General features: G+C 45.5%; 1 protein-coding gene across 7 annotated transcripts in view; it reads left to right on the top strand.

Moving 5' to 3' along the window:
• The first annotated feature begins 1,195 nt into the window (after positions 1 to 1,195).
• The window catches only part of rgs12b (regulator of G protein signaling 12b), a 33,761-nt gene continuing 22,202 nt past the window's right edge, over positions 1,196 to 12,754 (top strand). For 2 of the 7 annotated variants that reach the window (XM_029147875.2, XM_029147866.2), the window contains exons 1-5: positions 1,804 to 2,274; positions 2,494 to 3,792; positions 4,021 to 4,260; positions 4,510 to 5,496; positions 8,940 to 9,059. In XM_029147875.2, the coding sequence (XP_029003708.1) occupies positions 2,734 to 3,792; positions 4,021 to 4,260; positions 4,510 to 5,496; positions 8,940 to 9,059 (2,406 nt within the window). In that variant the 5' untranslated portion in view covers positions 1,804 to 2,274; positions 2,494 to 2,733. Of the gene's footprint in view, positions 1,334 to 1,803; positions 2,275 to 2,493; positions 3,793 to 4,020; positions 4,261 to 4,509; positions 5,497 to 8,939; positions 9,060 to 12,754 lie in introns of those variants that run through there. The other 5 variants (XM_029147857.3, XM_029147836.3, XM_029147854.3 and 2 more) reach the window with 4 other exon arrangements.

Here is a 12,754-nt window from a genome sequence, read left to right as displayed (position 1 = left end):
CTTATCCACACCTAAGAAAGCAAAGGACTGAGTGGGGGACCCCTGTGGGGGGTAATACGATTACCCAGAAATCTGTGGTTTAGGGAGATGGAGGTGGAGGCCATGGACCAACGTCTTCAACTGATTTAATACTCTTCACTTTAAGCCCTTATTTTCCTGTAACTTGAAGGAATGACCCAGACGATAATGAACATGTTTTGGTCCAATAAAAAAAATCACAATGATGATTTGCTGCATGTAGTGTTTTCAAAATGAAGACGCTGATTAAAAGGCTATTAAATTTAAATTCTAGTTTATGATAACTGTCGTCATCTTCCTCTTTTTGCAGGTCACGTTACACGCGCATACACACTTTGCCGTTGTGCATCTCTAACACAATCAACTGGTGAGGTTGCGACCGTTAAAATGCTCCAGTACACTTCAGTGCGTCTTCCTCTCTGCCAGGAACACCAAGCTGTCGCCAGCCACGTCAAGCGCGCCAAACAAATAAATGACCAGGCTGAGCTGGGCAGAAAAACAACAGTTTACCAGCATGTGCTGACATACATGCGTGTGTGGACTATTAGAAGCCAGTTAGCAGGTATTTAGTTGGAGCTCTGATGTCCTACAAAGGGAATTATCACATTTTATGCAATTTTCTTTTTTGCAGATTACACAGGATGAAACACGCATACGGGCTCCTTGCTGCCCTTTAAGTTGGACGGTTCAAGATTAAAAGGTATTAAGACGTTTGCCAGATTGTTGCCATATGGGTCCTGATGCACTGAGCTGACATCCTGATGGCATTAAACAACAGCACGGACAACGCTTCTTATGTGTGAACTTTACAAGGTCACATGCATGTATGATTACAGTGAGCAAGAGATATAAAACAACCAGGTGCCGTAGAAGAAAGGAAAATAACATTATCACCAGTTTTTCAAACCTAAATCTCAAACTGCTGTTTCTTTGGCAGAAATGAGCTCAGTTGTTAATGCGTTTTAAGGTGTACGCTTAGATCCTTAATAAACAGTGGAGCCAGGTACCAGCCTAGACACAAGTTCACCCTCACACCAACACTATTATAAGGGGCCTATACGGAGTTCCTATCTTTACAAAGTTGCTGGGATTTCTTTCTGTAATATTTTACACCCCCCCCCCCCCCCCCCCCCACTCCCCTCTCTGTTGCCCACTCTAAACACACCTCCCTGTCCCCCTCCTCTTAAGGCTACTTCGCCAGATGGTGCAGCCTTTTCTTTTGTTTACCCATCGTCTGTGAGTTTACCTAACTATCCAACCTTGGCTACAAAACTATGGAAACCGAGCGAGCAGCATCACCGTCGGACAACGACAAGTAAGTCGATTTCCAGTTTCCCTCCGAGCGCTCCAGCTACACCGGACGTCTTAATCGGGACATGAAAAAGACCCGCATCCTCTTTTTTGCTTCCCACTTAGCCATCGGCGCGTTACAACTCAAACGTATTCCAGCCAGCTGTTGTCGTCTGTGCTATCTGTCTCTGTGCTGTGTGTTGATTAAAGGCCGTACGATGCACTTTACTTAGAAAAACACCCAAGAACAATTCAAAAAAGCTAAATTAAAAAGGCGCTGCCTTGATGCTTCGTTTTGACACCTGTGGAACAGGCTACCGCTGATACTTTTATTTGTGATTTCTCAATCTAACTTTTGTCAATTCTATTCGCATATCGGTTCGCGTTGTGACGGACAGTCCCGAAAACCAATCACAAGCCGTAAGGGTCTGTGTACACCGCCGCTGCCATGGTAACGGACCGACATTCCACAAAGCTGGAAATCGGGGGGCGGGACCGCAGTTTAAGCAAGGGTGGGAGCACTTGGGAACAGCACGGCAAGAAAAAAAGTTATTTGCAACTTTCCCGAACTGATAGGAAGAGCATGCATTTCTATGTGTTAAGTGAATAACGCATGAGCGTGTGTTTGGTACATCTACTGTCCAAACACTGCTAACTTTGGTAGCATGAATAGCTAACGAAGCTAACGGAAAAGCTTCAGCAGCTAATAACAGCTAACGTTGACATGTCTTAACTTTAACTCTACCTCTTCTTAGTGAACGTCAAATAACCGTTTGTGAACGGCTAGTTCCTTAACACAAAAGAATCACGAGCCAAGTTTATAACAAGCGATAAAACAACATGAACTCTAATAAATGAAGTTAGCCGTCGTGCAAAGTAGTCCAATTCATCTGCAGGTGCGTAAACGCCCGTTATTTTTAAAGGTTCTTCTCATTGGACAAAGGTGCACTAGCCCCGCCTACACAGGTGGGACTGACTCTCCTACTGCGTCCATGCATTAAGAATCCGTACATCGTAAAAAGCAGCGCATGCAAAGTTTTACTTAACACTTTCGACCGTTGCACTTGGTTTTTAATATGTTGCAAACAGGCCAGAACGACGACGTGATGTGTTGTATATCTGGACAACAAATGTTTGTGTAGAGACACCAAAACGCTGCGCTAACGCACTCGTTCTGTTCTGCAGGTTAACTGCCCTATAAACTGGAACGGCGAATGACACCAGGATGGGACGGATAGCAAGGATGTGCCACAACTGAGGCCAAACTCTCACCACTCTGCCGCATTTAGAACTGCTTGCCCTTTTTCGCTTTCTCGTAGCAGCTTGACAGCAGAGCCATTTGACGGGAAGACACAGACTGGATATGTCCCACGTATCTGACTCAGCAGATCCCAGGGATGTCTAAAAACTAATTAATGTGAGTCAATGGACCAAAGAAAGTATCCTGGTACAATGTTCAGGCAATGTTCAGATACATCGTCCAAAAGGCGTGGTGGTGGGCTCAACCTGCCCCAGCCTCCTCACCCCCCTGTCCATCAGGGTCGTATCCGTGCTGTGGAGGTGGCAAGAGGGAGAACGGGGTATGGCTTCACGCTCTCTGGCCAGAGTCCCTGTGTCCTCAGCTGCATCCTGAAAGGGAGCCCTGCAGATTACGTAGGGCTACGCTCTGGAGACTTCATCCTCTCCGTCAACGACATCAACGTCTCCAAAGCATCGCACGAAGACGTGGTGAAGCTCATCGGACGCTGCTCTGGCGTTTTGAAGCTGGTCACCGCCGAGGGGGAGCGCCCCAGGCGGCACCACCAGCGCAGCACTAGCAGTCGGCACCATAACGCCAACGCCGCTTCCTACCTGGACTCCTGCTCCAGCGACGACGAGCTGGACGGCTTCTACGACAGCAGCGCCAACAACAACAACAGCAGGTCGGGCTGTGGCGCCCATGGGGCTTGGTACAAACCCAAATTGGATTCTAAGCAGCTGGGCATCAACCGGGCGGAGAAGGTGGTCGCGGAGCTGCAATCTGGAGGAATCTTCAACATGATCTTTGAGAATTCCAGCCATTCCTCTAGCAGCTCTGACAAGGACAGACCTGGGGTCAACTCGTCATCCAAGCCCCGTCCGTTGTCCGATCCGGAGTTCCCTCCATATATGAGCTACTCACATTCCCAGAGCAACCCCAACTTACTCTCTGAGGAGGAGATGGCCCAAGTTCTGAATGACGACTCGGTCTTCCTGGATGCAGACTTCCGCCAACTCCACCTACACCAGCAAGACGAGCAAGACGTGGATGTAGGAGATGGGGGCGATTTGGGCTTAGAACCTGGGGAGGGTATCCTCAACGTGGGCATGATTGTTGGGTATCTGGGCTCTATTGAGCTGGCCTCCACTGGGATGAGTTTAGAGAATGACAGCCTGCAGGCCATCAGAGGCAGCATGAGGCGCCTCAGGGCAGAGCAGAAGATTCATTCACTGGTTCTTATGAAGGTGCGATTTTGTTTCATTGACTTGTTAACAATGTTTATAATCCGGTTAGTAAGAATAAGAGTGCCTTTATTACAGTTGGGATTAATAAAGACATTCTTATTCTTAACAGTACCTAATAATATGTAAATGTTAAAAATAGTCACTATTGTTGATCATGTTAACACTTATGATTGCCTTCCTATTCCGCCTGGTATCATGATATAACATGAATTAATTATATTCTACCAGGTCATGCATGACAGTGTGCGTCTGTGCAGTGACAGAGGTCAGGTTCTGGCCACGTATCCTGCAGAAAAACTAGCCTTCAGCGCATGTTGCCCGGACGACCGGCGATTCTTCGGACTGGTCACGATGCAGGCCACGGACGACCACGACGACCGGGCTCTCAGTAACGGGAGAGATGAGGAGGGCGGTTTGAGGACTTCCTGCCACGTGTTCATTGTGGACCCAGACCTCTGCCACCACCAGGTGCTATTACTTTTTTCATTTTGTTAAATGTACTGTGCACTAGTCCTGTCCACACTGGTTCCAGATGACTAAGTGTAAATAATATAAACATTGCAAACCTTACCTTAAGACTTAAGCTTTAATCTGATGAAATGTATTCGTTTTAATCAGATGCAACACCAGTTATATTTTAAATAATGGTTCAAATATATTCATGTGCGTTTACAGTAGGTGGAAACGCAACTGAAGCCCTTGCGTTTGTTTCCTCAGGTCCATGCAGGCATATCCAGAAGGTTTGGTTTTGAGTGTACTCCCGACCCAGACACAGGAGGTTGCCTGGAATTCCCCCCCAGTTCTCACCCTCTCCTCCAGTTCGTCTCTGTCCTCTACCGGGACATGGGAGACAACATTGAGGGGGTCCGGGCCCGGGCCTTCCACGATCCTGACAATGATGCCCAACAGAACCACAGCACCAGCAGCAACAGTGACAGTGGAATTGGAAATTTTTTACCAGAAGAGAAAAGCAACAGGGTGCTGTTAGTAGACCTCGGCGGTCCCCCCAATCACAACCATGTCTCTGGGCCACGCCACTGGGACAGCCCTCCTTCTTCCCAGCAGGCCTGGAGCCCCACCTTAGGAGCTGCAGCTTCCCACCCACCTCCTCCCCCTCCTCCTCCGGCTTTACGAAATGGACATTACCGCCACGATCCACACATGGCTGACCTTCCTCACCCTCTCCCTCTAGCACACCCTGATATGCCTGGAAGGCACTCACGAGGGGTCCACTCGCACCACTACTCACCAGGGAAGCGGGGAGGGGCTGTGGCCGCAGGAGAAAAGAGAGGGGCTGGAGGAGTCGGGGTGGAGCCACAGCGTTGGCTGCCAGTCCATGTGCTACGAGACTGGCGTCAACAGCACCACCACAGCCACCTCCAGGGCCTGAGCAGCGACCAGGAGTCCTACGCTGAATCCACTGACGGATGGTCATCGGCCAACTGCAGCACCCTGCCCCCACCCATGAATAAGATCCCGGCCGATCGCTACCGGGCCCCGCTGGCCCCTGGAGACCACCTGCCACCACCTGGGGGAAGCCAGCCTCCTCCTCCTCCACATCCCCATTCCCACACCCACCGGCTGGCTGTTCAGAAGGATGAGTGGGCCAAGAAGCTGTTCGGTGCCGGGCACAGGGAGCGAGCCGGAGCAGAAGGAGGTGAACGAGAGAAGAAGCGAGGGAACAACAAGGAGGGAGAGAAAAAGGTAGGGTTTTGAAAGTTGAAACCACCTTATTCAGCACATTTTGATGCTCGTGGAGTTTTATTAATTGTTTTCCTGATCTTTCTATAACACGGCATTTTGTGATGCATGATGTGTTACTTTGTGAGTTGGGTTTTTGAAGGAGTTGTGTTAAAAATGACCATGAGATGAGAATCTTGGTCAGCAGGTAGCATCCCCCATCACACACCCCTGCTGTGGAAATTTACTCTGAATAGAATGCGTCGAAGGCTACAGTTTATTGAGGCTATAAATTAATCTGTGTTCATGCTGCTTCTCTCTCCTGCACTCTCCCCCTCTGCTTCCAACTCATTCAGCCTATTAATTATGATGTTTTCTCCCACAGATTAAAATTTTCAGTTTACAACAAAGCATATTAACTTTTTCGGATGTCCTAATCATATAGCAAATTATGCAAGCAGCCAATTTTGCTCTTTCACCAGACTTGATACAAGTGGAATAATAAGTTATTAATCCCCACTGCTCCAGTATCACATCATGTATTATGCACCAGCCAGACAGCTGCCGTCAACCTGAAAACCACCTGTTTCTAACTGTAATGAGACTCAGAGGCGATTTGGTTAAACATCACTTCCAAAATAGAAAGACATTCAAATGGTGAAAGGTAAATATGTTTATCACGACTATATTCCATCGGCATTGGTACAGCCTGTCTGTTGAAATGCTGATGAACATATTTATTTAAGTATGTGGGAAGCGATAAATAAAGTCCTTGTCTACATGTACATATTAGAGAGGTGCTTGTCAGCGCTTGTCTACCTCACTGGCACTCAAAGAAGACAGGGTCCCAGAGACCCCAGGGGACAATCAGAGGAAGTGTTTACAAGGCAAGGGCCAGCGTAGAGGCCGGTATTGACAGGAAGGTGCGTTAGGCTCCCTAAACAATGGCCCTCATATCTTTTTCTAAATATGTTCTAAGGCAGAATCCTGGGGCAAGTTTATGTCCAATTTATGACGTATTCCTACACAGCTTATTTGTTCATTGGATCATATGCTGACGCGATAATAAATCTTTTCATCCCTGTGATTTAACTGTGTGTATTCACAGTAGCATAGATAAAAGCCATAAAAGGGCAGCAGACTGCAGGGCCCACTGCGCGCACACACAGGAATCTCACACAGAAATTGTCTGAGATGGTCAAAGTCTGCAAATAACCAGACTTCAAAGAGAAGACAAAACATCAGTGGTCCTGGTGCAGAGGCACAGCTGCAGGAAAGGGAGCAAGAACAACACACAACTCATTAGTCTATTGTATTTAAATATACTATAATAATAATATTAATAATCAATAACAATTGATTGGAATTAAAAAAGATTTAACATTTGAACCACCTCTTAATATAATGCCTTTCAGTACAACTCCGGCATCTTCAACATTAAAAAGAATTAATGACAGTGTTGCTGTATGAGATTAAATTAGACCATCCATCCGTCCATCATCCAAACTTCGTAAGGGCCGTGGGGTGCTGAAGCCTGTCCCAGCTGTCACTGGGCGGGATGCTAATCAGTCCATGATAGGGCCACAGCTATAAAGCAATTTAGAATCTCCAAATAACGTGACTGCATGTCTGGAGTGATCCACGAAGACCGGAGAGAACACGCACACAGAGGTTCCTGGCTGACCCTGCTTACCTTGTAAGCTTGTTATCTATTCAGCATATTATAATATCATATATGCAGTAAAGGTCTTTGTGTCATGTTAATGTTTGCCGCATGGTGGCACTGTTTGACTGAGCTAAAGGTCTGCATGTCTCCGGCACTCCCAGCTCTGGGAGGGGAAACTAATTAACAATCATTTACAGAAGCTGTAGATCATGGAAATGGTTTTAGAACTGAAGTTCACCTGTTCAAAGAAAGTGCACCTGGTTGTGATGCACTCAGAAAGAAAAAGTTGGGTTTGCAGAACAGTTAAAAAATACTATATAGGAAATAGAAAAAAACTTAAATGTGGGACAGAGGTCATTGTAATTTTTAAGTTAGAAGACTGAAATGTATCAGACAGGGCGATTATATTGTATGTGTGGACGTCTTGGGAGTTTGAAGTACTTGTTTGGCCTTAATATTACTGCTGTGGTTATATCCAGACATGAATGTCTCTGGTTTTACGACAGCTGCGCTGTTGTAAACAGGAAGGATGCTCTTTTCTTCTGGGTTTTTCATACACGGGTCCATGTGTGTGTTAGAGAGACCAACTGCACACATCGATTTCCTTTTCTGCTTTAAATGTTTCTCCACAACGCGAACAACCTCTGCACCGCTGAGTCTGTCCACAGTTCATCATTTCCTGTCGTAATCACATTACTGCTGCGTCCTAAAGAAGCCTTTGCATTGAGCTCCACTGCCATTATAAACAATACCAGCTTTAACAGAGCTCCATGTCCAATGTCTGTCGCTTACATCTTACGCTTAAACCCAGACGCAGGGTTGAATCCGTATCCAGGCAACACCACTGGTCATCTTCTGATGAAACAGAAGGTTTTCTGCTAATCAGCCTGTTTGATTCAGCAGCACTTTGGCCTTTGGATCCTGTCACCACTGATCAATTACGACACTTACAGTTCTTTGTTAGAGGTTAATTGGGATGTCAAGCCAGTGCAAGCTTCATTTTCACAGTATTGAGTATTAAGTGAAGGTACAAGGTAGTGAAGCTTGAATGATAATGCAGTCAAGGTGCCTGTCAGTGTGTGCGTCTCCTAGCATGGGTGCGGTTGTGGCTTCGACTTGAGTGCCGCGCAGGACTTTAGGCCAAATCTCATGACTGTACATGCCTGTGACTAACATGTGGAATTGACATTTACGCGGAGAGAGCGTAACCCATCATAAACATACCTTTTTTAACAAGGCTGCACAGATCCCAGAAAGCAAGCAGTCATGTAGGGTTGACAGCAAACGCATACAGACACACACAGACCCAGACATTCCAGCCCTGCAGCCCGTGCAGTGTTGCAACATAGCAGTGTAACCGGCAGTAAAACCGGTAAACCCAGGACCCTGGGTTTATTAAAATAAATGTCATTCTTTACATCTTGTATTGTTCTGTATACAATAAAAACTGCATTTTGAAGTTAGCTCTGTGCCAGTGATGTTTAAAAATCATTAATGACTTTGTAATCTTTTCAACAGAGACAATTTTTTAAACATGCTTTTAAAAACTCTGAAGCCTAAGTGAAGTGTGTCAGTGTTGTCTGGTGGATGGAAAATGGAGATACTTCCATTGACCTGAGCTGTTCCTGGTAATCCTCTATCTGCCACAGTGACCTGTGACCCCTCTGTCCTTTGATATTATCTTTCCCTAAAGGAAAATTTAGGGCAAGAAATATCTAAACGTAGATCTTTGACTCACCACTGGTTTATAGTACTGCCAACCGTAGGTGACCTGTACACGTTTTTATTTCCATTTTCCCAGGGTGGGCGGTTTCGTGGTCTGACCATGGGCTTCCCTCCTCTTTCCCAGCGCTCCTCCATTAGACGCAGCTTTGGACGGTCCAAACGCCTCAGCCTGGCCCGCTCACTAGACGACCTGGAGGTATGCACACACCCTAGTGCAGTATGCGGTGCATACATTAGCCCGTGTCTGACCACCGTGTTACTGTCACATTTTAGCCACATGTACATTAGCCATTTCTAATAATAGCAACTCATGCACATCACACATGCTCACATGACACGCCACCCTCTCTTCTCACATCACCGTGGCAACGTACATATAGCCATGGACAGAGCCTTATACTGTCGATGGAGCGAAGAGACGTTTCCCACACTGCTCTGATAGCACTAACTTTTTGACAGTACGTCAGATGTTTGATCAACGTATACTGTACATTTAGCTCTATAGATATTAGAGATATAGATATCTAGAGATATTAAGGCAAGGCCAGGTTTCTGCTGACTATGAGGTAGTATTCAGCCCTTCCGCTGTCCTTTTTAGTTGCAAGAAATGACCTAGTATCCAGTCACTTGAGAGCCATGAGTTTTGTTAAACAATATACCTATTTGTCTCTTTTTTATAACCTTTTTTGTGCAGCAGCAGTTCTAGTGTTCAGGCAGGAAAGGTACAATGGACCGCTATCATAACTACTGCACCACCGTGAATGTCCTAGAGACCAGGCCTAGGTTTGCACAAGGCATATATTTATCTCAATTATCATACTATGATGGGATTTAGAATGAGCGATAACACCTGAATAGCTACCTGACACTAAAATGTATAATTCAATCGTAAGCAGAACAGCACAGAACGAGTGTGACCCTGTGCGTGCGTGTGAAGGCTGCCCAGACCTAAGCTGCCGTCTGGCTTCTGTCTGTGAGCGTGATTCCTACGAGCAGTTTGGGTTCAAGATAGAGATCAGAGAAGAGCTAAATGTTTCCGCCATTTAGTGGCTACTGGGGCACCCTGGGAGCAGATAAGCAGATCCCACAATGCTGCTTCAGTAGTATTTTTTTTATACATGGATTTTTGGAATTTTTCCTATATTGAAAAAAACAGTACAGAGGAACAGGAAGTATGGGAAAAGAGGAGGAATAATTGGAACTACATGCTTCTACAGTCTCCAACATTTTCTGTTGTACTATTAGAGTAATATTTACTATTTTCACTTCCTCCTACTGTAAATTTGACACAGTTACAGAAGAGATAAGATTCATCAGGTGGTAATATTCTACAGTATGCGTCCATGCATTGCTGCAGACTTTATCCACCCAGAGCGTCCCCGTGACAGGGCTTCTCTCTCCTTTTTCCTTCTTCACCCCTTTGCTCTATTCTACCTTTTACTTCCGGTCGTTAGGCCTTTTGCTTTTGCTGCACATGCAGTAATGTCTACAAACAGAGAGGGCTTTGTGTTGGTAGAGGGGGGCAGAAGAAAGAGGTTAATGTGTGCGTTTGTGTGTGTTCAGTTCCTTCTATGGTAATGTTCAAAATGTTTTTTTTTTTCAGAACTGAAAAAGTTTGGGTCATCCTCTAAACATGAAAAAACTGTTTGAGGTTGAGGCTTGTGGATTAGAGCTAGAGGAGAATGCAGACCTGTGAACGTCCTAGGAAGATAACGATGTGTGTGTGTGTGTGTGTGTGTGTGTGTGTGTGTGTGTGTGTGTGTGTGTGTGTGTGTGTGTGTGTGTGGTGGGAGGTAATGGGGTTTGAAGTTTTTCCTGTACTTCTAATGAGCAACTAGCTGGCACTGCCCTTGTTAGTGAGGCCACAGAGGCGCAGTATGCAGACACAAGCGCACAGCGCACACATACACACATGCGTGTAGCAAGTCATGCATACACATACAAACAAATTGCGACCATGGGGTGACACCACACAATATACAGTACTATAAGTCCTCATGGCTGCCACAGCTTGAGGCTGGTATCTTATCATTTAAAGGGTCTGACGTCTACAGTCACACAAACAATGACTGTATGCACTGTAAGGGGAAGAAAGTCTGATTTTCTTTGTCCTGTCATTCACTGCCACTGCTGTGTGCGTGTAAAGGGGCCGTGTTTGAAGGAACTCGTGTTTTTAGACCACAGAAAGCTTTTTTTAAAGATAAAAAATCTGCACGATTAAAAATCTGTTACAAAATCTGTTAAAAAGTTACACACAAACAATTCCCAAGCTGTCCTTACATTTTGATACACGGCCAGCTAATTATGCACAACATATTTATAATAGTAATAATAATATAATAATTGATCATGCAGAATATTTGCCTAGTAGAACTCAGCTTTTCAGTGGCTGACACAATGTTGACCAGTGCAGACGATTGTGACCTCTGTATGAATAACTGTGTGCAAGTTCATCTACTAAAAAGTTCTGTGAAATGCCTTAGGATTTTTCTGTGTGTTGCTATAGGAAGAGGTGGTTTGATGACTTGATTCCTATGAGTCATTTCAGTTTTTTTTCTTACTGTGGATGCTTACATTGGCCATGATATAAGCATCTTGTGATCAAATTGTGGTTGAGATTTTCAGGACTAGGGCATAATAGACAGTCCTTGTTTTTAAATACAGCAAAAGCTAATTTGATCTGCTTGGAACAACTCGATATCTTATCACTTATATTAAGTGCCACATTCCCTGTTTGTTTTAACAGGCAGTGGATCCTGGCTGCCCCTCAGGGTAGGCACCCTGAAAAAGAGAAAAGTTTTGTACTAGAAAGACCCATTTAAGCAGCTCTGATAAAAACCTCAAATGGAATTTTAGTAAACTTTGAAATCACTACTCACAGAATGAGGATAAGGCCAATGTGGACAAAAATGTTAAGTACACATATTGAGTTATGCAAGATTTACAATGACAAACATAAGCCCTATCAGAATTGTGCGTATTGTGCGGGCAGGTACCCTGAAATGAAGCGTAAAAACCCGATCTTAGTGCAATCCATTTCTCAGACTTTGGATACTACCCATGAACCCAAAGCTCCACCACAACTGATGTAGTGGCCTTTTAAAACTGTGTGGGAAAAGGCTCCATTTTCATGTGAACCCTAACCTAGAGTAAGTAAAAACAGACTTGAATGCCTTAAGATCTCTGACTTTTTTCTTTCAAGGCACGTTCTAATGTGGCTGTGACTCCTGGATGTGGAGTAAGACAGCGGGCTTCTGTAGCTTCAGACTAAATGCAGTTGTTTATTTCTGGTGTTATGATCTTTTGGTGAGGTGGTGTCTCAGTGGCCATCCTCACCCCTTGGGGCCAAACCGAGGATGAGCAGGAGGGGCGTGAGTGTGAGGGGGTGTTCGGGTGAGTATCTCTACTGTGTCAAGGCATGTTGAGGAATGCAGGCATTTCTAAACTCTTGTACACATCTTAAATCATTGCTTCTGCTGGCTGGAGATTTGTCTAATCAGCACATTTAGGATAGATTAGTAGACAGGAGTGCATTCATATCTCCACACAATTACCCCTCACCCTTTACCCATCTTGAATGTCAGTTTACCCTCCATGCTCCAGACATGTGTGGGGCATACTAAGCAGATGACAGAAAAGCAATGAGAGTAACACATTCAACTCCGATGCTGATTTTATGTGTGGGAGTGTGTTCCTTGATGACAGGGGGGGGGTCTCCCTCTGCAGCCATGCCTCCGCATTCGTTTGGATTGTCTGTATGCGCGCGTCTCCCGGTCCACAGCAGTGTGGGTGGAATAGAAATTATACATGGGTGGGTGGAAAAGCGGAGAGGCAGGGCGACGGAGGAGGAGGGGGCCGAGGGAGAGGGAGAGAGAGAGCGGCAGGGAAGGG

Source organism: Betta splendens, chromosome 1 (genome assembly GCF_900634795.4).
Source record: "Betta splendens chromosome 1, fBetSpl5.4, whole genome shotgun sequence".
NCBI lineage: Eukaryota > Metazoa > Chordata > Actinopteri > Anabantiformes > Osphronemidae > Betta > Betta splendens.
This window is presented reverse-complemented; position numbering and strand designations above follow the sequence as displayed.